The 25685-nt window shown below is 38.6% G+C and overlaps 2 protein-coding genes across 2 annotated transcripts; both read left to right on the top strand.

The window, feature by feature from the left end:
• The first annotated feature begins 2672 nt into the window (after positions 1 to 2672).
• pgpep1 (pyroglutamyl-peptidase I) lies at positions 2673 to 5736 on the top strand. Its single transcript, XM_059344730.1, has 5 exons — positions 2673 to 2834; positions 3366 to 3418; positions 3608 to 3724; positions 3838 to 4070; positions 4718 to 5736. Exons 1-5 carry the CDS (start codon positions 2804 to 2806, stop codon positions 4926 to 4928), a joined length of 645 nt encoding a protein of 214 aa, XP_059200713.1. The 5' UTR covers positions 2673 to 2803; the 3' UTR covers positions 4929 to 5736.
• A 2108-nt stretch (positions 5737 to 7844) lies between these two features.
• Positions 7845 to 25656, top strand: LOC131980519 (regulator of nonsense transcripts 1). Its single transcript, XM_059344768.1, has 24 exons — positions 7845 to 8177; positions 9319 to 9455; positions 11016 to 11105; positions 12036 to 12203; positions 12289 to 12469; positions 13782 to 13943; positions 14256 to 14340; positions 14582 to 14680; positions 15716 to 15824; positions 16269 to 16428; positions 17074 to 17192; positions 17348 to 17512; positions 17729 to 17843; positions 18060 to 18203; positions 18308 to 18521; positions 18888 to 19005; positions 19221 to 19377; positions 20218 to 20360; positions 20492 to 20666; positions 20901 to 20982; positions 21152 to 21313; positions 21419 to 21684; positions 21989 to 22108; positions 22392 to 25656. Exons 1-23 carry the CDS (start codon positions 8007 to 8009, stop codon positions 22103 to 22105), a joined length of 3339 nt encoding a protein of 1112 aa, XP_059200751.1. The 5' UTR covers positions 7845 to 8006; the 3' UTR covers positions 22106 to 22108; positions 22392 to 25656.
• Positions 25657 to 25685: the final 29 nt, after the last annotated feature.

Here is a 25685-nt window from a genome sequence, read left to right on the forward strand (position 1 = left end):
GGTTTCCGGTTTAATTTGAATAAGGGGCCGAGCCGGTCTTTATTGCCATGGAGACTTTAGGTAAACTACAAACAGTGCAATGCATTGTGGTTTGATGTCATAGCATAAAAAAGCTCAGGGTCGCCAAAAGAGAGCAGAGACTGGGCGGGGAAGGTGTAAGAGGCGAGGGCCAAGGAAAGAACAGAGGAACAGGCCTTACAGAAAATATTCCTTCAACTCAGGAAGGCTAGGGCTCTTTTAAAAGGCTTTACTAATAGAATATATATAAATAGAGTCCCACTTTGGTTTTACAGTAGGTGTTCAAGTTCAGACTGGTTTTATTATATTCCAATTTATCAGACTTACTAACTCTAAGCACGCCAACACCTCTTGTTCCAGCTCTTTGAGGATCAATGGTCACATTCAGCTCTCACTCAGGACCAAGTGACTGAAATGAGGTGTTACAATGTCTCTAAGTGCTCTGAAAGTGTTTCTGTGGAAACTGAGCACACACTCGAAAAAAGGGAAGGAAGCAGTCACAGTAGAATGAGGAAACCATGTGTTTTCTGTGATTGAACGGACTAGTTTTAGTGGCTGGTGAATCTTGACTTATTCTCAAACTCTTTATTAATACAGTGTTTCTAAATAGGTACCCAGATTTATGCAATCATAACAGTCAGACACAAAGCTGTGAAGTCTCACACATATATACATTTTAACAAAATGAAGAAATAAATTATTACAGAAATAACAGAACCATATAGAATAGAATGGAACGTTAACGAAAATAATAGAATAGGGCATTATAGAAGAGAACCAGAAATAATAGAATAGAGCAGAATTTTACAAAAAAGAACATAATATAATATAATATTATCGGATAGACTAGAAGAGAACAATAGAGAATGAATTATTCTAAATTGAATATAACATTCCAATAGAACAGGACAAAAAAGACTAGAATAGAGTAAAACATCATGCAATAGAATAAAACATTACAGAAGAGCAAAGAATAGTGTGGACTAGAATAGAATAAGAAAAAACACGATAAAACAGAAAATAATACAATAGAGTAGAACAATATGAAATAAAATAAGACCGAAGACAGAAAGTGCTAGAATAGAAATAGAACATTATATAATATAATAAAACATGATAGAGTAAACATTATAGAATAAAGCTAATCATTATATAAGAACATTAACAACAACAACAGCAAAGCATTAAAAGGATAAAGTACATTATATCAAATAATAAAACATAGTATAGAGTAGAACCGAAAAGAACATTATAGAATAAAACAAATCATTATATAATATAACAGTGAACTAGTTTCTATAAAAATATAGAGTAGAACATTAAAGAATAGAATAGAGCATTTTTGAGTAAAATAGATAAGAATAGAATAGAATAGAATTGAATAGAATTGAATAGAATTGAAAGTAAGAGAGAGAAATACAGCGTACATGCAGCACATAAGGCATTGAGTGTGGCCCTGTGGAAGAAACTACAGTAGAATATTGTTATTCCACCCATACACAGTGAGGACGTCAGCAGACTGTCTGCATCAGCACCACAGAGCAGAGAGGGCATCATTAGTTTCCATGGCAACACTGACATAGCAAGTGACGCAGGCGAGATAGAGAGAGGAAGGTGAATGGGTTGAGGGAGAAGAGGGGGCAGTTAGCGACTGCAGTGCAGGTTGTGTAGGTGGATGGTGGAGGTGTTATAGTGTGTGTGTCTGTGTGTGTGTGTGTGTGTGTGTGTGTGAGAGAGAGAGAGAGAGAGATGTGGTTCAGAGGCAGAAATCAATGTTGACTCTGTAACCGTAGAGGCATGAATGAGAAAAAATTTGTTTGAAACATTTACCTCAAAATATTCTTCCAAGAAAAAAAAATCTCCACCCTATGGAGAGCATTTTTTCTTCACTGTGCCAGTTTGGAGCCACATAGGGTTCAGTGTCCAGAATGTGTGAGTCATTTCGCAACCTAAGGGTGTGGACAGCACCACGAATGAAAAAAACGGCTGTAAGGCGATATTAGATTAGCTCTGCCTTCATGACACCAAACTGGGAAGAAGGTTTGTCCTCTAAACTCAGGTAATGGAGTGTGTCAGAGGTTGTGTAAGATATGATTTCCCCTCCTGCAGCCAGAAAAGTGTCCTTTGACTTGAACTCTCTTGGGAGAAGCTAACTGGGCATGCGTGTTCAGCAACGCCCTGTGTCACTCTCACAGTGCACACATTCACACCTGGGAGCTGCCCAGTAAAACCACTAAGCAGATCTACTGGAGCAGCTGGTCGTGGGTTAAATGTTCATTAATGGGCTGTTTCAACAGCTTATTGATGGAGCGGAGGTTGTTTTTCATTCACTTTAGCTGGCCACTCACAACACAGCTTCTCTAACCTTTAATATGTGAATGCAGTGCAGATGCTTGGTTTTCATTTTCAGCGCACACATGTGGCTTGAATTACATCCTATTGCATTAAAACAGTTGGATTAAAAGGATCAGTTTTCATCCTCTGCTGTCCTCTTTCCAAAAATGCCTTGTGCTACATGCTGAAGAAATATCCAAGAGTCCTCTTTGGTTGATTTTATTTCCACTTCTTTGCCAAATGCATGACTGTAAGATGAGCTGCTATGGAAGATTGCATGCCCAGGCAATAGATGGCAGTATGACCCATCTGGATTTGTTGTGTCACTTCCTTTCAGCTCAGAGCCAGAAGAAGACAGCAGCAAGCGTAGACAATCCTGGCATTCCTGTTTGGGATATTTTATCCCCTTATTATAAATCTATGACAGTACCTGTCATACCAACCGAGGATAATGGCCAATCGGAAGAAAGTCATAGTAACAGGTGAGAGGTTTTAATTGGTCAGAGGTACAGAGAGAGATAAATGCTGCTTAAATGATTTCTTTATTGTCACTACAGTGCTGTTACAGCTCATAGAGTTGTTTACTTGTGACTGAGCTGCACTTTAATGCATGCATTATGTTATAAATATGTAATGACACTGAGTTAAAAAATAGTGTTCTGCAGAGAGTAATGTTGCTTTCAGGGGAGCAATGTTTTTTTTCTGCTGGTCTAGTTGAGGGAATGAAAAAATATGCATTAGGAACACGCTGAATGACTGATTTTGATTGTGACACAAAACTCCTTCACAGCTTAACTGCAACAAAGAAATCATTCTGTCTCTGCTGCTCTCACTAATAAAATTAATGTTTAACTTGAAACCTTTGCACTTTGAATGAAGAGTTCTTTTTACATCCACCCTTATCATTTCTCTCCATGACAGATAAGCATCCTCACTGCCTTTTTTATTTACTCTGCTGCACTGTGTGTCATTCATGCATTGAAGAATCATCTTTGCTTATCTTTTCTGTGCAGGTTTTGAGCCTTTTGGTGAGCATGCAGTGAACTCTAGCTGGGTGGCAGTGCAGGTAATCAGTAATCAGGTGGTTTATTTTTAACAAAGGCTACGGCTGAGGACTTTGAGTTAAATCTGCCATTCAAATAGTGAATTTCTTTTTACATTTATGCAATTAAAGTATATAGGATATTTGCAGGGACTTTTTTTCCTCACATATCCACCTGTCTGTCTGTGCATGTGTGTGTGTGTTCGCTGACAGGAACTGGACCGATTAGGGCTGGGTAAAGCTGTAGACCTTCATGTGTGTGAAGTGCCTGTTGAATACCAGGCTGTTCAGGACCTCCTGCCATCTCTTTGGGAAGAGCACCAGCCACAGGTATTCAATAAGCACAGAATACTGTTCATGAAAAACACATTTTTCCATCACAATGTATATGAAATCAATCGATCAATCAATACCCAACTGACCTCTATCACCTCTGTCTTCAGTTGGTGGTCCATGTCGGTGTTTCTGGGTTAGCCACCACTGTCACTCTGGAGCAGTGTGGCCACAACAAGGGCTACAAACGCCTGGACAACTGCAGCTTCTGCCCGGCTTCCCAGTGTTGCATGGAGAGCGGCCCCGACTGCATACACTCAGTCGTGGACATGGAGACAGTCTGCAAAAGGGTCAATGACTCTGACCTCGGGGTCACTCTATCTGTATCTAAGGATGCTGGAAGGTAAGTGATATTATTTACACGTGCAGGAAAATTCACAAATGTGGCTGTCTGTTTTATTTCAATGTCCAAGTAAGCCATGAACCCAGCATGCACAATACTCTCGACTCAGCCATCAATAAGTTCTCCAATTCAATTCAATTCAATTCAATTCAATTCAATTCAAAGTTTATTGTCATATACACAATAGAAACATGTTTCCTTGCACAATGAAAATATCACTTTGCTGCCTGTCAGATGCCAGAGAAGACAGAAGTAAGAGAAATAGAATTTTAAAAAAAGGATTAAAAAAGAACATTATATTTGTTCTTACTGTGACCTGTCAATATGTCTGCTGTGGAAAAGACCTGTTGGTCTCAAACTATCTTGAGTTGTTTCTAGACTATATTTTCTAAAAAAAACTTTCTGTAATCATGACATCCACTAGGCAGTATGTGTGTACTTGACACTTACTTTTTAAAAAAAGTGTATTTAAGTGTAATTAAGAATGTTTTATGACTCATCTGGAAATGTCTTGTGTTTCTTAACAGCCAGAGGCACCTACTGTTTTTGAGAGCTGACTCACAGTTTTTGTCACATGTTTGGCAAAGTAGAAATGTAATTATACAGATTTTACATAACCTAGCATGCATGCTTTGGCTCCCTGGCAGATACCTGTGTGACTACACCTACTACACTTCTCTGTACCTGGGCCAGGGTCACTCTGCCTTCATCCACGTGCCTCCACTTGGAAAACCCTACAGCAGCGAGGACCTGGGTAGAGCTCTGCAGGCCGCCGTACTGGAGATGCTGAAATTTTTGGAACTGGATCACAAACATGAGCACTGCAATCACGAGCATCAACACCAGCATGACCACTAATGACTTATGACTCAAGATAGTCAACCATCAGCTCCTGAAATGAATGGCATTAATTTTACATCTGTTGTCGAGAACAGGAGCTTGTGTCAGAATTTGGTGCTTTGAAATTGTTATACCAGTGCCAATTGTTCACCATGTGTTGTATCTTGAAAATATTGGAGGTTTTACAGCATCTGTTTTATCGTAGGCCGGTCCGGGTCTTTGCATGTGTGGGTTTGAATGTGTGTGCAGGAGTAGTGGGCATCTGTCAGTGTTAGTCATGTCTCTACAGTTCTGCAGCTGATAAGGCTGTGAAAATAGATGTCAACAACAATAATTATGGACGTATTAACATTGTATCATGTGAAGAGGAGGATAAATGTGAGTGTATTAAGATGTATTAGTAGAACTAAGAAGGTAGTCGTTGAAAAAGTTATATATGATTATGATGACACACTGGGAACATTTACGGTAACAGTAACCTTTTAAGTCCTTCCTCTGCCTTCTGTGACTCTCACTGTTTTGTAGTTTTTCTGTTTTCTCCACTCTCCAAAGTATGATTTTGTTGTAATTTTGAAATTATGCTGCCATTCCTTCACATTGCTTGTATTTGCACCAGAGAAATGCGATGACATTGAAATGACAGGAACTTGAAGAAATGTAAAAATTCACACTTATAAAGATTTGTTTATCTCAGGGAATATATTGCACATACAATCGGTCACACAATTCATTTGATCAATTTAATGTTTGTCCTGTGTATGTAGAAAAGCTTTGCCAGGCAATGCCAGCTTAAGGCTGTGTATAATTAAAACACTTCTCACTGGCTTATTGCTGTGATTTAATTGTTTAAATGATGAGAACAACATCACTGACACTACTAAATGAGGTCTTTGACAACATGTTGCATTATGACTTCAGTTTTCCTTCTTTCTTTTATTGTTTTTTTTGTCAGAGCTGCCTTTTTTAACTATACAATATTATACATCATATAAAAGTGACAAAACAAAATATCCCTGACAACATAAAAATGTAGTCAGAATAGCTTTTAAAGAACTTATTAGTACAGTTTTTCATATGTTGTTTTTGTTTAGGACAAAAGCCAGACATCTTTGCCTATAATTATTTTTTAAGGATTCTTAGGAGTAATCCTAAAATACACTTCTTTCACATTTCTAATGTTCATATCTTACACTGTAGATGCACATATTATTTGACTATATGCTACACAAAGAACCACACCCATGAAATGTCATCTACTAAAGAAAAAAATATGAATGTGAGTATCCTGCCAAAGCATTTTATGATCTGTGATCACAAAGTGACTTACTGTAGAACATTGTGTGCTTTGAGACTTAGAGTTTGAAACACTATTATTGTCTTTTAAAGTTATGTCTGAATTCAGTAATTCAGGTTTCTCACCAAGTAAGTTGCTGAAAACACAGGTCAAGGCCTGTTTGATGAATAAAGATTTGTGTGTGGCCATTGTCCAGACAGACTTGAAAAGGCGAGCCTCTGCAAGACAAAAATATTTAAAGATTAAAGTGATTTCAGATAGATTAAGATGAGAACACAACAACTTTTTAGGATTTGGGGTTTGAAGTCTGTGATCTTCCCTAAGACAGTGAGAATTTTTGTGCAGTGACGTGTAAAACACAATTGGGAAACTATCCATGTCATGTGTAGTAACCAAATTAATTCCTTAATACTTTATTTGTCTCAGACTCCTTTGGAGCAGCAGGGCGAGTTACTTTAACACTGGGTGCAGTACATCCGAGTACATCTTGGTTCAACAGACCTGCTGAACTTGTTCTGACCTGACAGATCTGTGTAGGACAGAGTGAAAGGAACATGATGTTACTAGAACATTAATTGAAGTCAGCTTGAACGCTCAGTATCAAGGATTGCATTTGCATTGGCACAGGAGTAAACCCATTTTATATTACCTATCTAAGCTGACAAGTAGCAGGATTTAGAAGAAACTCAAAGCTGTCTAACCTGCCCAGAGATGGGAAATTAGGTCAGTGTTTCAGTTGTAAACATATGATAAAACCATTCATTTAAAATAGCAATAATTCTAAAGTCACTGACTGAACTTAAAAAATGAATGATCATGAATTATCTTAAAATACAGTCAATGTTGTGACATGTTAAATCTAAAGGTCTACTAAAGATTTTTTTCAGGAGCCCATCAAACTTTCTAGAGAGCCTCAGCCTTGAAGGAAGTATTTTTGTCATGATGGTTAATGCCCAGGTTGCATTGTCCGTTCAAGTTCCATATTTACACCGACTTAACCCACATAATCACATCTATCTATCTACTGTCATGGAAAAAAATATTAGTCCATTGTTTTCTTTAATTTATTGTTAATTTTAATGCCTGGTACAACTAAAGGTACATTTGTTTGGACAAATATAATAATAATAATAATAATAACAACAAAAAAAGCTCATAAGTATGATTTAAGAGCTGATGTCTAGCCATTTTCTATGGTTTTCTTGATAATAACCAAAACTATTATCAAGAAAAACATAGAAAATGGCTAGATATCAGCTCTTAAATTAAACTCTTATGAGCTATTTTTGTTGTTATCATTATATTTGTCCAAACAAATGCGTCTTTAGTTGTACCAGGCATTAAAATTAACAAGAAATTGAAGAAAACAAGGGTGGTCTAATATTTTTTCCCATGACTGTATCTATCTATCTTTGAATTGAAAAATGCACCTCATATTCCTTTGACTCATCTCCCACATGCAACTCTTAGACGTTAATGGCAGAGGAACTTTATGACCTTTAAGGGGAAAACAGTCCCACTTTAAATTCTGTACACGTATGTCTCCTTGTCTCCTTTCCTTCCCTCGCTCCCTGCAGGTGACTTCCTGTAGGAGACAAGTGAGGGAGAAAAGGAAACGTGCGGGGGAAAAGACAAACAGGACGCAGCCCTGGTCGAGGCTCTCTGTCTATCTCTCACCACCAGTGTTTGTAATTTTCTCATCAGCACTGTGCCTCGGTTATTCATTTTTATTTCCTGGAATAGCTTCCGTTTATGGAATATTCTTCGGGGCGGGTAAATACCGTGAATAAGAAGGCTGAAACATGAGTGTCGAGGCGTACGGGCCGAGCTCGCAGACTCTAACGTTCCTTGACACCGAGGAAGCCGAGCTGCTGGGAGCGGACACCCAGGGCTCCGAGTACGACTTCACCGACTTTACCCTGCCGAGCCAGACCCAGACCCAAGGCCAAACCCAGAGCCAGTTAGACAACCAGGTGCGTGTGGCTGTTTCGTGGAAGCTCGCTGTCAAAATACGTCCTCTCCAGTGTTGACAAAATGAGCATTAGCTAAGGCTAGCTAACAACATCGCTGGCTATCTCCGGTTGTTAGCATGATGACGCCTTCCATCCGTTACCATGCGTTTATCCCGCTAATTGGCTAGCATGCTAGCTACCTAGTTTGCTCAGTTAGCATGCTGACACAGCTAGCATGTCAATGCAGGACTTTATTGCCATACAGACCAAGAATGACAGAGATTTGCTGCTGTGGTAGATCAGCCTCAAATGCCCATATTTATGCCCAGTAGCTCTTACATGTCGTCACCCTGTTAGAATAATCGCCTAACTCATTTTTTCAAGTTTTGCAGGAAACACAAAAAACTTCACCAAAAGTGTAACATATGACATTTATTGATAATTTCACTCAAAAAGGATGTAACAAAGGATGGCTATTATATGGTAACACTTTATTTTGAAGGTGTATACATAAGAGTCACACAAGCCTGTCAGAAACATGACAAGTATCATGAGCATTAATGTTACTTCAAAGTGTCATTAATGTTCATGACACATCCCATGTTATGTTTATGACATGCTCATGTCACTCTTATGTAGACACATTAGAGTAAAGTGTTACCAATATTAGTGTCAACAATAAAACACTGATACCTATGAATGTGGCAAATTGTCAAAGAAGTGATGATCTTAAAGGGGTAAAATCACATGATTTGATCAACTGAGGATGTAGGTGATTTTACCATAGGTGGCCGGCGTCATGAGGAGATGACTTAGGCAAAAAGAACAATTTTGACAGAAAATGACTTTGGCGATTATTTTAACAGTGTGACGATGTACTAAATAGTGTTCACTGACAACAATGACAGAGATTGGCAGATGTGTTTAGTAGGATACAGTCAGTGGGATATTGCTGTCAACAAACCGTTTGTTGATGTGACAGGCTGCAAGCAAGCCTGCAAGTGAAATATATGACCATGCAAGGCTTCATGTATCTTTATGATTGTCCACATTTTGCACAATCTATTGTCCACCTGTTAGCACTCGTTCCTATTTTTTCCCACATGTTGACATTAAGTTAATTACAGTTCCTAATTATGATTCTGTACACCTGTCACCTCAGGTTAATGGCCCTGATGGCATGCTACAGAATGGAGACGACCCTGTGGTCAAAGCCAGTCAGCTGCTGGCAGAGTTGAACTTTGAGGAGGATGAGGAGGACACCTACTACACCAAGGATCTCCCTATACACGCCTGCAGGTAAGAGACCAGACTAATGTGAGTGGTCCCATAGCTGTCTTTAGAGTGAAAAATATTCATTTGGTAATGTTCTTTAAGATTTTCTGTAAATTATTGTTGCATGCAGAGCTGCAACATCACTAATCGATTAGCCGATAGACAGAAAAATAATATTTTGCTAACCCCTAATTCTCAAAAGTAATGTTTCTTTAAAAACATGCGCTGTTTTGCATCATCACCATTAAACTGAATATCTTTGGGTGTTTGAACTAACACAACATCACATTGAGAGAACTGATGGACATTTTTGTTAGTTACAGCCACAATGGCATGTAGTGTGTTCAGTTTCTGATGGTTGTTGTTATTTTATATAAGTATATACAGCTCCAATTTTTTGTTGACTACAATGTCATAATATTAATATATCTAGTGCAATAGTAGAAAGAAAAACATGCAACTAAAAATTTCAAATACATAACTTTTCAAATCTACAGCAGATTGCTCAATCTGAGCAAAATCAACCTTCTTGATAAACACTCACTCACTCTACAGATGGCACATACATTACATTATCAGAACATCTTGTGTTATGTCTGTCAGCAACTTTAAATCACTTTTATTGTTTTGTCATGTTAAGTGTTGGTGCTCTTCTCACAGCTTTTGTGCTCTCGAAACAAGTTGGCTGTCAGCCGTTAATGTGGCTGTGCCAAAAGGGTTCTGTTGAGTATGTCTGACATCCCAGACATTCTCTGTTGCCTAGCTGGATTGTTTGTTTGTCAGTCAGTTTGGCAATGAACATAGCTTGGTGGACAAAGAATGAAATCTGCCTAAATATTTTTATATAAACTTTGATACCCATTAGAAACACAAAGTTGAGTTTTTTCGGAATGCTGGATCCATTACTGTTTGAAAGGCTGTGGCAGAATTGATGAATTTGTTTAGTGGCATATGAATTAAAATCTGCATTCAAATTGGATATATACTTCCCGCAAAGAACCAAAGGAAGTGTTTTTCAAAAGCTGTCAAATTCTCAAAGGACTAAGCTTTATGAATAGTTTACATTTACATCTATAGTGTGAGAAATACGTGATTTTAAAGCTGATACCAATATTAATATTTGAGCAATTAATGTAGGGGTTAGGACAATTTAGAATTGAAAAGTAAACTTTTTTAAAACTTAATTGTCACTAGTGGAAAAACAATAGAATGATAGTCATGCTGTTTCTAAATGCACTGTATCTTTGGCATTCCTGTAGTTTAGTTTCTTGTCATTTATTGCTGATTTATCTGCTATGACCTAATGTTAATATATTGGCCTGGCTTATTTATTGCTTGATGATATAGTAACATACATATTGCATATGAAATATATAAGTCAATCCCATCAGCTACTGAAGTTGTTTGTTCCTGAAAATAAGAAAAAGAAAAATAACTTCTTTGTGCATGTGCTATTGCTTTAGAAAGTTATAAAACAACTATAAGATGGGTTGTTGCATCACTTATGTGCTCATTTTTTGTTTTCATGCTCTTAACAGTAATGCTTTGTGTTTCTTTTTTAAATTGTAACTCCATCTGTTTTAGTTACTGTGGTATTCATGATCCAGCCTGCGTGGTCTACTGCAATACCAGCAAGAAGTGGTTTTGTAACGGCCGTGGAAACACATCCGGCAGGTAAGATACAGTGACTTATCTGTTTTTTATTGACCCTCCCTGTTTGTGTACTCAGCTAAATTAACTGGGAGAGGGTCATTTTACAGGTAGGATATCATAATAGCAAGAGTACAGTACACAGTGACTTTAATAATGAGTCTTTGTCGTATTCAAAAGCCTTGGTCATTAATGGACAGTTATTGTTTGCTCAGGAAGTTAAAAACCCAACTTAAAAAAATAAATATGTACTGACTTTTATGGGCCATTGGGCTAAAATGTGTGTTTAAAAGCAAGTTATCCAAAGCAAAGAAGTTTTTGAAGTATTCTTGATTTAATGTAATTTAGTTTTTTAATCAGCCTTGTAATGAGCCAGAAAACATCTGCAAGATATGTGAACCTGCTCTCTTCTTATATTTGGTTAATTTTATACTGTGGCAGTTCTTTAAGCCATCATTGGCAATCATCAGTCATGTACAATTGATGCTGCTTCTGTCACTTCATGCTCTGGCAGTTCTGACTCTGTAGACGACAGCTAAATAGCTCTAGGCGCTAAATACATAGTTATACGTTTTATAATGAGGTGATTACTTAAAAAAACTTTTGCTGAACTTGCTGGATGACAGCGTGCTAGTTCTACGTATTTTATGATATTTTTGTAATCATTTATTTGGCAAAGTACCAAAATGCTTTCAGAAATTGCATTATACTGGATTGGTGTAGCAGATGACTGCATCTTGTGTTTGGGGGAGTCATAATTATCCAACAGTTTCTCTGCAGTGCAAGTTTGAGATATCTTTGCTGTATTCTTGTACAGTCATGTTTTATTCGTATAAGCCCTATGTCTAAGGACATATTAAAAGGGTAAAATACTCCCTCATTGTATGCAGGACTGTATCCCTTTGCATCACCTTCATTTCCTGGTGCAATAATTGTAATTCGCTATGTTTTTAGCCACATTGTAAACCACCTGGTGAGAGCAAAGTCCAAAGAGGTGACCCTGCATAAAGACGGCCCTCTGGGGGAAACAGTGCTGGAGTGCTACAACTGCGGCTGCCGTAATGTCTTCCTTCTGGGCTTCATCCCTGCCAAAGCCGACTCTGTAGTGGTGTTACTGTGCAGGTAAGTGTGTTTTTTATGGAGCTGGCCATGCACACTGACCTTCCTGCTGATATTGTTTGACATTTGTGTTTTGGTTGTTACACAGGCAGCCATGTGCCAGCCAGAGCAGCCTGAAGGACATCAACTGGGACAGTTCACAGTGGCAGCCGCTCATCCAGGACCGCTGCTTCCTGTCCTGGCTTGTGAAAATCCCTTCAGAGCAGGAGCAGCTCCGGGCTCGTCAAATCACCGCCCAGCAGATCAACAAGCTGGAGGAGCTCTGGAAGGTATGTCAATGCAACTGTGGTGGCACACGCCCGCCATTGTGCTATGTAAATATCCTAAACACGCATAACTTGAAATTGAGCATGTGTTGGGCGTATCTATACTGTTAATCAGATAGTCGGATATAGATACAGATTGGTGTGATGCAAATAGCTTTAAGGCGTGTTTGCTAAGCTTTTTTTTTCTTTTTTTTTTCAGTTTCACTGCCCGTTTCATGCCCATGTTTCGATTTTTTTGACAGTTTCCTGTTACATTCAAATCACATATATCCAACAGTTGTCTTAGTATATGTTATTGGCCTTTTTAACAGCAGCCATTTTAACTTGTCATAATAGTTAAAGCAAATGGTGTTACTAATAACATTAACAATGGCTCATTTCTATAAAAGTGTCCCAGTTAGCCATGACAGTGAACCAGCACCCTGAAACTGAAGCAGCTAAATGGAAATCAGCCATCATTACATTTATTATTTACATGGGGTGTCACAAAGTTTTGATTCATAAAAATCAAAATATCTTTGGTTTTATGCTGTGACAACAGTAATTTACATTTTTTAAATTCTCCTTTAAAAAGATGATATGAGGTGATATAACCGCCATAATTAAAATTATTTATATAAAATGCCATAACAGACCCCACTCATCTGGTTCTGTTTTCTCTTTTCTCTTTCAATAACTATACTATTATTAGTCAGTGCTATACATGTATGCAGCAAACTATCTTTATTTAATTTAATTTACCAATATTATCATTTGAGTTGACGTTTCTCTTGTCATCTGTGTTATTATCACTCCATGATGAGGTACTGTTTGCAGGAGAAAAGATGGATGAAGAAAGGTGCACATGGGGCAGATAAACTCACCATTATTACCGCTGTTATTGTTATTTTCTAATTATCATTTTTATTTTTCATTTTTTTGGATGCCTATCACTTTAGGTATAAGTATGCCTGTATAGGCGTATTGTGATAGAGTGTAGGTGCTTTTGTAAGGATGTGATCTTTACCTTTTAAATTTGAAATGTTTTTTTCTTGTCTCTCTTTTCTTTTCTTTTTTAATCTATTTTCTTTCTTTTTTTATGCTTTGATGATAAGACTTGACGATATGTTTACAAATGACATAACAATAACTTATTACCCCAGTCATTTGGGAACAAAAGAAGAGCCACTAGATGGCAGAAGGGTACTTCACCACATCAGCTTAAATTTCTTTACTTGCAAAGAAAATTCAGGAGGATGGAAGATTTGCCAGAATATATGTATTTTTTTTTCTTCTCTCAGTCAAATGCACTTGTTAATGAAATTTCTTCTGGCAGGAAAATCCCACGGCGACCTTGGAGGACCTGGAGAAACCGGGTGTGGATGAGGAGCCCCAGCATGTGCTGCTCCGCTATGAGGACGCCTACCAGTACCAGAACATTTTTGGTCCTCTTGTGAAGCTGGAGGCCGACTATGACAAGAAACTCAAAGAGTCTCAGGTAGAATTAAATTGTAATTTGTGATTTAATAAATCATTTGTTACAATATACATAGGACACTAAACAGAGTTAGTTTATTATTTATTGCTGGCGTTAAAGGAAATTACACTGTTAAAATTACCTCTGTTTGTTGTTTACTCAATTAAAGCTGTTTTCTCATGATGAATGACTTAATTTCAGTTGACATTGAGTTTCTTCCACCATGGCATTTTTTATCCGAAAAATAGCTTTTCTTGTCATAATTTTGAGTTAAAGTTGTTTTCTGCTGCTATTTAAGTATAATAGATATCTTATAATGTTATTGCCTAACAGACTCAAGACAACATTACAGTCAGATGGGACTTGGGCCTGAACAAAAAGAGGATTGCTTACTTCACTCTTCCCAAGACAGACTCGGGTATGTATTTGTAGTTTTTCTTTACATGTTTCCTGCTTTTTCCAAGAGTGTAGTTTTAATGTTGTTTTGACTACACTCTTAAATAAGTGACCAAAAACAAATTAACATTTGTACATTTGGCTTTGATTTACAGTTACATTTACAGATTTAATATATATACATTTTAAATTGTGCCTTTATTCCATGCAGTAATGTGTACTTTTTTCTCCTTTTTTTCTCCATCTCATCTGCTGTCTTGTAGATATGAGACTGATGCAGGGAGATGAAATTTGCCTGAGGTACAAAGGAGACCTGGCTCCTCCGTGGAAAGGCATCGGACATGTCATCAAAGTCCCTGATAGTATCCTTATGACTGTTGCAACTTAACCACTTTAACACATTTATATCACTTTTGCCAGTGTCTCACAGACAGGGAGGCCTCTTCATTAAAGCTTTTTTTCATATGAACTCCTTAAAATGTCAGGAGAATCAGGTCCTTGAATGGAAGTTCCTTGAATTTTCTGATTCTCACAGCATCTGCCCTTACCAACAGAAGTTCCCAAATCTTATCATCTATCCAGTTAGACATTTTGTTACCATTTTTATGGAAATTATCCATCTTCATCCTCGGAAGTCTGTTTTTTCCCCAGTTTTGTTCTGGTGCCATGATGGAAACGTCATCAACAAGCTGGCTCACTCTCAACTCTTTGGACAATGACCTGCTCTATTCATAGATGGGCTCAATTTAACTGACTTTCCACCAGGGAACTGGCTGGATAAAGTCTAGTCTAAAATTTGCATTCTTACATACAGCTCCTCCTGGTTATATCTAGATAAGCTCAGGGTTGCGGTGCATCTGTGAAAAGAAACTTAAATAGAGCTTCACATAGACGTGCTCTCAGTAGAATTAGTCTTTGGTAACACCTAGTGGCAGCTTTATGAAACTACACCAACATTTGTAAACTTGTATTTCCCTACAGTCCTTAAGTGGTTTTTAAGCATTCTAAATTTAGATTTTGCTCACACAACTTACCACCAGATACAGTACTCCAGCATTAAAACCTGAGACTTGATATCACAGCAGTTGTTGGTGCACATACGTCAGTTTGGCATGGTGGAGTTACTTTTGAAACTGACAAAAAATGCCTTATTTTCAAAGATTTATCAATGTACTTAATTTTATGTATAACCTTACAAAACCACTACAATGTCCAAAGTTCTCTGCACCTCGTCAATGATGCACTAATGTTCATCTGTTCAGTCAACAAAATCAAGTGCTTTACCTGTTTCAAGAGTTTATAAAATCAGATATACTGTCATAGAAGTACCTCAGATGTGATGATAACTACAGTATGTGTTCAAAGGTTTCTACCTCTTCCTTGACTTATTGTACCAGACTATGGCGATGAGATTGCCATAGAGCTAAGGAGCAGTGCAGGAGCTCCGGTGGAGATCCCACACAACTTTCAGGTTGACTTTGTGTGGAAGTCCACTTCCTTTGACAGGTATTCACAAGAAGTCTATGCCTATGCCTATTCTCTTGCTGTGATATGTGTGAGCAAGGCATGAAACCCACCATAATGTATCTGTTAAGCTCAGTTAAAATTTTTATTTGCTCATGTCTTTGCACAGGTCAGTCTGTAATTTGGTTAAAGTAAAAGTCTGTTTATGTTTGTAAGAGTCAATTTGTATTTAGTGAAAGGTGGCTTTAAATAGACCTTTTTGCATTTTACTATGGTGTATGAATCGGAGAGGGTCTGAAGCTTTGCTCTGTATTCTATGTAATATTTTACACCATTGTTATTGAAACAGTTGAAATGGTAAACTAACACATTATTTTGTCTGTAAAATAATTTGGTAACTAGAATAGCTTTGGGTAGTTCATTTTGCCACTGAATGAGGGATCCACTTTATAACTTTATCTCTATATTCCTGTATTTATCATCCAGGATGCAGAGTGCCCTCAAGACATTTGCTGTCGATGAGACGTCAGTTTCTGGTTACATCTACCACAAACTGCTGGGACATGAGGTGGAGGACGTGGTCATCAAGTGCCAGCTGCCCAAGCGCTTCACTGCTCAAGGCCTGCCTGACCTTAACCACTCACAGGTGAGTTGGAGAGGCGAGAAAAAAAGACCCTCTGTCAGTGAGAGACTTTTTATCAATATTTTATCAGAAAAGTCATATGACCTATAATACACTACATATCCATAACACATGACAGTGGCATACACTGTTCACTCATATCCCAAAGCATTAGTGGTATCAAATTGTGGCCATCAAACTGTATAACTCCTCCCCTTTCTGCAGGGAGGAAAGCTAATATCAATATCAAAAAAAACTGACTAAGCATCGTGTGCAATACAATTTTCAAAACCACGGACTATATTATGTTAAATATCATGTGCAGTATATCTGTATATTACATCCTGCCATATCATCTGCACTCTACTCACTTTACGCCATAGACACTTTAAAATTTTAATTTTAATATTGTTATATTTATATTTACATTATATATTGTTATTGTTACCTATTTCGTTCATTGTTTTCTTAAATTGTCCTATATTGAGATAGGTAGATTGTTTTTGTAATTGCTTTTGGCACTTTGGAGCAATCCGGAACCAGAATTTCCTTCGGGATAAATAAAGTTCTATCTAATCTTATCTAAGGCCAAGTAGGGTACAAACTATTTCATATAGTGACTGTATGAAGTGTTTGTAGCTCACATAAATTTGGATTGTTGTAATGCAGGTGTACGCAGTGAAGACTGTGCTACAGCGTCCTCTCAGTCTGATCCAGGGTCCTCCCGGCACAGGAAAGACGGTAACCTCTGCGACCATCGTCTACCACCTGGCCAGGCAGGGCAACGGGTAGGAAAAGTCTATTTCTGTTTGTATTATATATGTATAGGTCGTTGCTATTATGAGATTATTAACTTTCATTGAGTTTTGAGCCCATTATGTTCTTAAAGAATGGCTTGGCTCTGTGTTTTGGTCAGACATTATTGTACTCTTTGCCCCTCCAGGCCGGTGCTGGTGTGTGCTCCCAGTAATATTGCCGTCGACCAGCTGACAGAGAAGATCCACCAGACAGGTCTCAAGGTGGTGAGGCTGTGTGCCAAGAGCAGGGAGGCCATCGACTCACCTGTGTCCTTCCTGGCTCTGCACAACCAGACCCGTAACATGGACAGGTAACACATAACTGACTATGGTTATTAATAATTCTTAAAAGGCTTTTTTGCGTGTGTGTGGTTCCCTGCAAGTACAAGTATAAGACATGCTTATACTTGTATATACACCATCTATCTATAAAACATGTCTTTGCAAAACAATTTTCCCAATTAAATTTAATTACTGAAAAACGGTAAGGTTGCTAAGAAGCTGACATGATTGATTTACACCTGCAGCATGCCAGAACTCCAAAAGCTCCAACAGCTGAAGGATGAGACTGGAGAGCTGTCCTCCTCAGACGAGAAGCGATACAGATCTCTGAGACGCACAGCTGAGAGGGAGCTGCTTATGGTATGAAAACTGCTTACTGAACTCATAGTGTGAATAAATAGTTTCCAGTTTGTGACAGTAAACCAACTTTGATTTAATGCTTATTTTCTCATGCCTAGTGGTTTTTATTCTAATCAGTTCAGGCTGAAAAGATAGTCATACTAATGGTTTATAAAAGAAACTGCAAAGTTGTACTGTTCACATACATGTCTGCTTTATTCCTTTGCTCTGTCCCAGAATGCTGATGTGATCTGCTGTACCTGTGTTGGGGCGGGGGATCCTCGTCTGGCCAAGATGCAGTTCCGCTCCATCCTGATAGACGAGAGCACCCAGGCCACCGAACCAGAGTGCATGGTCCCTGTCGTCCTGGGGGCCAAACAGGTAGGAGCTGCATGAGTGGAAGTAAATCTGTATCATTCTGTGGCATCAGCTATGTGCTTAAACAGTTATTTATTGCGTCTTGATAACTTGTTTTTGTTTCCCAGTTGATTCTGGTGGGGGATCACTGCCAGCTGGGCCCTGTGGTGATGTGTAAGAAGGCAGCTAAAGCAGGTCTGTCCCAGTCTCTGTTTGAGCGTCTGGTAGTTTTGGGGATCCGGCCTATCCGTCTGCAGGTTCAGTACCGCATGCACCCAGCTCTCAGCGCCTTCCCATCTAACATCTTCTATGAGGGCTCTCTGCAGAATGGAGTCACTGCCGGTAAGATGAAAAGAAACGAATTAATTTTTGTAACGTCAGTTATTTGGCTTTCCCTTTTATAGCCACTAAAACTGCCTTTAAATTTGGTCCCAAGGTTCAGCTGAATGCTCTAAATTACATGGCACTGCTTGCTTACATTTCACTGACTGCTTTCCCCACACAGTAGGCAGTTTAAAAAAGATTTTTATTTTCCAGCATCACTGCGAGACCTTGGAAATAGCCATAAATCTATTAAGAGAATCTGTGGAGAACATATGAGACACATTTACCTCAGATGTTCTGGCCAGATTGCATGCAGCTCAGCGTTATGTTTTACTTTTCCTGTCCTGAGACTTACAATTAACTTACATATTTCCTTTTCTACAGCGGACCGTGTGAAGAAAGGCTTTGACTTCCAGTGGCCGCAGCCGGACAAGCCTATGTTCTTTTATGTCACCCAAGGTCAAGAGGAAATTGCCAGCTCTGGAACATCCTATCTCAACAGGTTTCAACTTTTCTTGATCATTTTGTTGACCTAATATTTTTGTCTCTCCTGCAATTTTATTATGCAGTACACACGGACATAGATGCATACACACGCTTGAAATGCTTAGATGTTTAGAGAACTTCTACATCTTAAGAGATATCACACCACTTTCTGTGCCTTGTCAGATTACGTAAAATATTCTTGTCATGTAAACACTCTTTATGTTGCTGCAGGACTGAGGCAGCTAATGTGGAGAAAATAACTACAAGGTTGCTGAAGGCTGGAGCCAAACCAGATCAGATTGGCATCATTACTCCTTACGAGGGACAGAGGTCCTACTTGGTCCAGTACATGCAGTTCAGTGGCTCCCTCCATACAAAACTCTACCAGGTAAGGAACAAATGTTTTTGCACTTTAAAAGTTGTATTGTGCACTTCAGCAGAAAGTTTTTGAGCATTTGGCTCCATACACAAGTAAAAATAAGTATATGAATTGGAAAGATTATTTTATCATAGTCACACGTTTAAATTGTGACTGAGGTTGGTAAATGGATGTATCGGATCAGTATCTTACCAAAGTTTGCGGACTCTGATCAAAATCTGGGCTAAAGAAACTTGATCAGGACATCCCTAAAGTCCTTTGAACTTCTTTCAACTTTGGTGTGTTTGCAACTTTAAGTGGCAATGTGGAAACAACATGAAGGCAAAGAAGTGTGTTGTGTTGCATTGTTTGAACTGACTTGTTGTCAGGATTAATGCTAATAAATCACTTTTATAAGTAATCCAGGTCACTCTATGTTGACTGTAACTAACATTTACAACCTAAGGCCATATTAAATACAACATGTGAGCCAAAAAAAAGGTTATGTAATACATGAATTAATAAAAATTCTCACCAACATGAAGTTTGGTCTGCCATGTTTCTGTGTAGTATGACATCAACTTGGCAGGTCCTGTGAAATCCTTTTGCCAACATTTCTAGTTGTTGTTTTGACTTAAGGCGTTCACATGAATTTTCCGAGTGCGGAACTAATTTTTCCCATTAATCCAACACCACATGAATACAGTTTATGTGGAGGTTAAAATGGTTCCAAAAAACACATTTTTATCCATATACATTAAATAATATTATGTTAGTAAAGAAAAGGTGACCTTATTATTTCCTAGACTTTGTAAATTAATCCTAAACAATTATTTTTCCCCCACTAATTTCTCTTTATTCTTTCTGAAGGAGGTGGAAATAGCCAGTGTGGATGCCTTTCAAGGCAGAGAGAAGGACTTCATCATTCTGTCCTGTGTGAGGGCCAATGAGCACCAGGGCATCGGCTTCCTCAATGATCCCAGGCGTCTCAATGTAGCGCTCACAAGGGCCAGGTAAAAATTGTCGACAGAGGGCCCTCTGTGTCTAATTTTAGTATTCTAGATATTGAGCTTTTATTTAGCTTAATGTCATCACATCCTTCATTATAATCTTTAATCCTTATTTTTCTGGTCATATCATGTAGGTATGGTGTGATTATTGTGGGAAACCCCAAGGCCCTGTCCAAGCAGCCTCTGTGGAACCACCTGCTGAACTACTACAAGGAGCAAAAGGTCCTGGTCGAAGGGCCGCTTAACAACCTGAGGGAGAGCCTCATGCAGTTCAGCAAACCACGCAAGCTCGTCAACACCATCAACCCTGTGAGTTTAGTGCTGTGTTCAATACATACATGGAGCATCAAGGAACACTGAAATAAGGGTTTCTAAACTGGTTCATGAATGTTATTTTCCAGTGTGAAGGATTTAGGATGCACTTCAGAATCTACTCTGTTTAAAAAAACAAAAACAGGGTAATTAATCAGTGTATATGCAAGAAATAATGAGGCATGTCCTAAAAACACTCAAAATAGCATTGCTTGCTCACCTGTTTTGCAGGGGGGTCGATTCATGAGCACAGCCATGTATGATGCCAGGGAGGCCCTCATTCCTGGATCTGTTTATGACCGCAGCAGCAATGGTGAGACATTTTGCTTGCTTTGACACACAGGAACATTCAGAACAGAATCCCCACCCCAAAAAGTAAAAATAAATAAATGTATAGATAGATAAATAATAATAATGATCAATAGATGACTAAATCTAAGACAATTCAGTAAAAATTTAACCTGTACTTCTCTCCACTGTAGGACGTTCGTCCAACATGTATTTCCAGACCCATGACCAGATTGGTATGATCGGCACAGGTCCCAGTCCCATGACTTCCCTGAACATCCCGATCCCTTTCAACCTCGTGATGCCCCCCATACCTCCACCTGGATACATGGGACAGGTTAACGGACCCTCAGCAGGTGAGTAAGACATAAAACTTTAGAGTCATACTATGTGGAGGCAACTACATGTTTGTCTGTTGAAGCTGCTATGAAACAATTGTAACACTCACATTTCCCCTCCAGGTCGTGGTGGAGGCCTGAAAGGCAAGGCAGGTAGTGGAGGAGGCGGCGGGACTCGAGGTGGGCGTCAGAGAAACCGCGGCAACATGGGGAACCACAGCGGGAATGGAGGAGCAGACCGACATGGAGGCCACATGAGTGGCAGCCAGGCCAGCCAGGACCTGGGCTCCCAGCCCTTCTCCCAGGGGCCTCTGACACAGGGCTACATCAACATGAGCCAGCCGTCTCAGATGAGCCAGCCTGGCCTCTCCCAGCCTGAACTCTCACAGGTTTGTCCACTCAGCTGTCATCCATTGTCAATAAATCTTTATTACAAAGTTGGTATTTAAGAGATTTTATGAAGTGCTAAGTAGGTGTGCTTTATGAAGCAGGCTTTTTGTAGTCTGTTTATTCATAGCTATTAGTGCCCAATGCCAGGGCTGTTAGCACGTAATATTCCAAGTGTTTGTCCAGGTTTCCTATTCAAGTAAAGACCTCTGTTTGTGCAAAACCACGTATTCCTTTTCTGTATGGAAATAAATGAAGGAGTTACTGTTGACTGACCTCTTTCACTTTTTGTTTGTCCCATTATAGGACAGTTACCTAGGAGATGAGTTTAAGTCCCAGATTGATGTGGCTTTGTCCCAGGACTCCACCTACCAGGGGGAGCGGGCCTACCAACACGGCGTGACTGGACTGTCCCAGTACTAGACTGTAAGTAATTCCATCGTGGACTAAAACTTAGATGAGTCATTGAGGTTAAAGGAATAGTTTAACATTTTGGGAAATAAGCTTTTTCTACCTCATTGAAGAGACCATTGAAACCACAATGTGATTAGAGAGTGGTATCGATCTTCTCCTCTAATTCTCTGCAAAAATAAATTAGACATTTAGGCATTTTCCAAAACAGTTTTGCCTTTTAATATTTAAAAAAAACTAATGATTATATCCTCAAACAGTTATTAATGTGTATATATAAATTGTATTTGTCTGACAGGTTGCTGGAATGGAGCTAGGCCTGTGTGAAGCTTAGTTCAATGGTATTTTAATCTGGGTAATAACAAAAAAGAACAAACATGGATACCCGTTTTCCACTGCTACAACCGAAGCACCACTGTGTGAAAGTAACAGGAGAGAGACCGTGAGAAACCAACCAATCACAAGAGTGAGAACAAAAATGGGAGTAGAGCTGGACAGGAAGAGAGCAAGAGACGAGAGCGTGGGCGGCTGGTGGAGGAGAGAAGGCGCTGCTGCTCACGAGAGGACATGGCGAAGGAGAAAGCCGCCGTTGTCGGAGCAGCGCAGTCGGAGAGGCGCGACCTTCGACGGGTCAAGGAGGGTGGAATGTCCGAACGATTCTGAAGGGGGGAAGGGGGGCGACTGTGTCATCTTGTCCCTCGCGGGCCCCTGAACCCTCGGGGATCTCCAGGCGGTCTGGTTGGGAATCTTGCTCCAAAAGCTGAGAAAGATGGAGAAAAGGTGTCTCACACAAATGTCCTCCAAGCTAACTCAACAGGACGTATTCTGTGACTTGGAGAGAGAGCGGAAACAAAAAGGGGGACACAACTCTTGAAGCAGTTGATATGGCAACTTTTTTAAACTCAAAGCTTGAATTGAGGCTCTGCATTTGATCACATCTAAGCATCCAGGAGAGAAGAGTGTGGAAACACTGTTTAGCTATTCAAGTGGACTCAAAAGTGCTTGTGGTGTTGTGCCTCGAAATGAAATTTGAGGATTACATCGCCACGGATCATCCGCTTTTATTTCTCAGCTTTGAAAAGTTTGGAAAGTTTTCTAAATAAAGGCTGTTTTCATTGAGGCATTCAGTGATGTCAGTTGGCCGTCTTTCAGGCAGGTCTTTCTCAAGGTGGTCTGCAAAGAACAAGTGGTGGAATTAGCTCGTAAAAAATATAAACGTAAAAGAAAAACATCTTTGTCTCCAGATCTGAGGAGGTGCGCTCCAAACATCTGAATATAGGGAGACAATTGTGTTTTTGTTCTTATAAATATATCTTTTTAGTAGTGCAAAAGCGTGAGAGTGAAACACCATAACCAGCTTATAACTGAATGAAGCTGTTATTCTTCTCTGCTGACCCGGAAGCCACTAAAGCTAGCAGACAGGGATCATCTTGAGCATATATAGCTAATTGCATCGAATAAGCCAAATCAAGAGGGCAGTCATTCCCAAAGACCCTTCTTCAAAAGTGGAAACAAAAACATGCATACATTGAGATTATTTATGTACAATTTAAGCACCTGATTATCACTGTAAAAAAAAAAATCACTTTTATAGAAGAAATTGTGAGTTTTCATGCCAATAGACTACTAGGTAACAAAACATGATGAAAACTTCTCAGGCCCCATCTTATAATAAATGTTTTGAATTAAAATATAATCATGGTTATTACTATGTTAGATTGTGGTTGAAAAAATAGCCTCTAATAATGTAACGATTTCCTGAATATGTAATAAAATTTACACTTGAGCTGATCAAAAATGTTATAAAACCAAAAAAAGTGATAACTTGACCAATTATGTGATAAAATATCCTTACTTACTGTTATTGTACCTTCCAGATGTTTTTTGTTTTCTTCAAATTTGATAATGTCATAATTTTGATTGATAATGAAAAAAGTATTTTTTTATTATTAAGTGCAAGTTTACAACATGTGTGTACCTTGTATGCAGTGTAATGAGTCATAACATTTTTGGTAATAATGTTAAATCAGTCATTCAGGACATTTAATTGTTATATTGGACGATGTAATACATTTTTTTATTTTATTACTTTTTTTATCAGGTTAAGTGCAAATTTTATTACATTTTCAGGAAAATTATTACATTATCAAGTGCTACAAGCCCTTGGTTTACAAAGTGAAAAGTTATATGTTGTATATTAATTGTGAAATTTGGCATAAAGAACCCTTTAAATTATTACGACCCAAGTGTAAAATTGTTGGCCTTCCTTAATTTATTTTTGTTTTTTTGGTCCTTTGTGTTCCTAAGGTTGAACTTAAAGAGAAATGTGAAACTGTCCCAAATAGTAGTGCATCATGTCAAGGGCTGAACAGTTAGTTTGTTCTATAACTTTAATGAACAGTGACCTTTGTGTCTTAGATTCAGCGCTCTGCATGTGTTGTAAGCTCTCATTTCGTAAACTTTAGATGGACTCTAGCGAAGCTTGTTTTTATCGGTATTTAATTTTCTTATGTGTAATGACTGTACTGCCATCAACACACACATGACGCTGAGAAGACAACGTCAAAACAGTAGTTGTTGTAATGACCATAGCCACCTTACTTCTGACCCCAGAGCTGGGTTCAATAACATATCAGAAATGGTTGTTTGAGGCCCTCAGCGGCAAATGTGTTTAGTTTGAAGAAAGCGCCACAAGGATTAGAATCCGTTTCTGAAAAACGTGTCACTAATAGACTTGCAACGGCATGAGGTTTTCTGATAAAAAAACAGTAATGGTACAGCATTACACTATTATTATTATGAGCGGTTGCAGTTCCAATGACCCGTAAAGGAATGAAAACAAGGGTTTTTTTGTTTGCACTTTATTACAATTGAAACTTGTGTGTAAAATCCCCCCTTTTGTAAATCAATATTTTTTTTTCAATACCATAGATAAGCAAATGTAGATTAAATAATAACCTTCAAATTTCTTACTAAAGTCCTCGCCACTAATGAGATATTTTACGGGTTGATATTCCTACTGTATTGAATAACTAACTGGCCCAGGTAAGGTTTCGGCCGACTTCATCTGTGCAGGTGGCACATCTTACTGTACAGGACATCAAATTATTTATTCCCCCTTTCTGTATAAATCTGTACATCAGTATCTGTTTACTTCTAAATTTATGTTCCATCCTATCTGGATAAAATCACAGTTACTAGCTAGATGCACCCCATTTGTTGACATCATAAAGTCTAACTATAAAGATTGTCATGCATTTCTTTCAAAGAAGATTTAAAAAAAAAAAAAGACTAATAAAAGCCCACCCCATCCCTCACCAACACATGAACAATAGTTGTGCATGTCCTGTGACTAGAAGGTTACTTTTTGAGTTGGATGTTTTCCACTATTAATCTTTGTTTGGCTTTTTGCTGTTTAGAACTGAACTGAAAATGAAGTTTTGTGTTGGCACCCGTTTGTATTTCTGCCCACTGATTGGTGTTAGTAGTTACGCTCACTAAGATTCTCCTGTTGATAATCTTGGAAAATTAAAGTTTGCTTCTTTTTTTCCTCTCCAACTTGACTTTGCTGTTGTACTTCTGTTTTATTTTT

This window comes from Centropristis striata, chromosome 11, assembly GCF_030273125.1.
Source record: "Centropristis striata isolate RG_2023a ecotype Rhode Island chromosome 11, C.striata_1.0, whole genome shotgun sequence".
NCBI classification, from domain to species: Eukaryota; Metazoa; Chordata; class Actinopteri; order Perciformes; family Serranidae; genus Centropristis; species Centropristis striata.

Bases quoted from the DNA above. Each gene is read 5' to 3' on its own strand.
- LOC131980519 (XM_059344768.1), top strand. From the start codon at position 8,007: ATGAGTGTCGAGGCGTACGGGCCGAGCTCGCAGACTCTAACGTTCCTT. The intron at 9,456-11,015 runs GTAAGAGACCAG...CATCTGTTTTAG, and splicing joins CTCCCTATACACGCCTGCAG to TTACTGTGGTATTCATGATC. The intron at 12,204-12,288 runs GTAAGTGTGTTT...GTTGTTACACAG, and splicing joins GTAGTGGTGTTACTGTGCAG to GCAGCCATGTGCCAGCCAGA.
- pgpep1 (XM_059344730.1), top strand. From the start codon at position 2,804: ATGGCCAATCGGAAGAAAGTCATAGTAACAG. The intron at 2,835-3,365 runs GTGAGAGGTTTT...TTTTCTGTGCAG, and splicing joins GAAGAAAGTCATAGTAACAG to GTTTTGAGCCTTTTGGTGAG. The intron at 3,419-3,607 runs GTAATCAGTAAT...GTTCGCTGACAG, and splicing joins CTAGCTGGGTGGCAGTGCAG to GAACTGGACCGATTAGGGCT.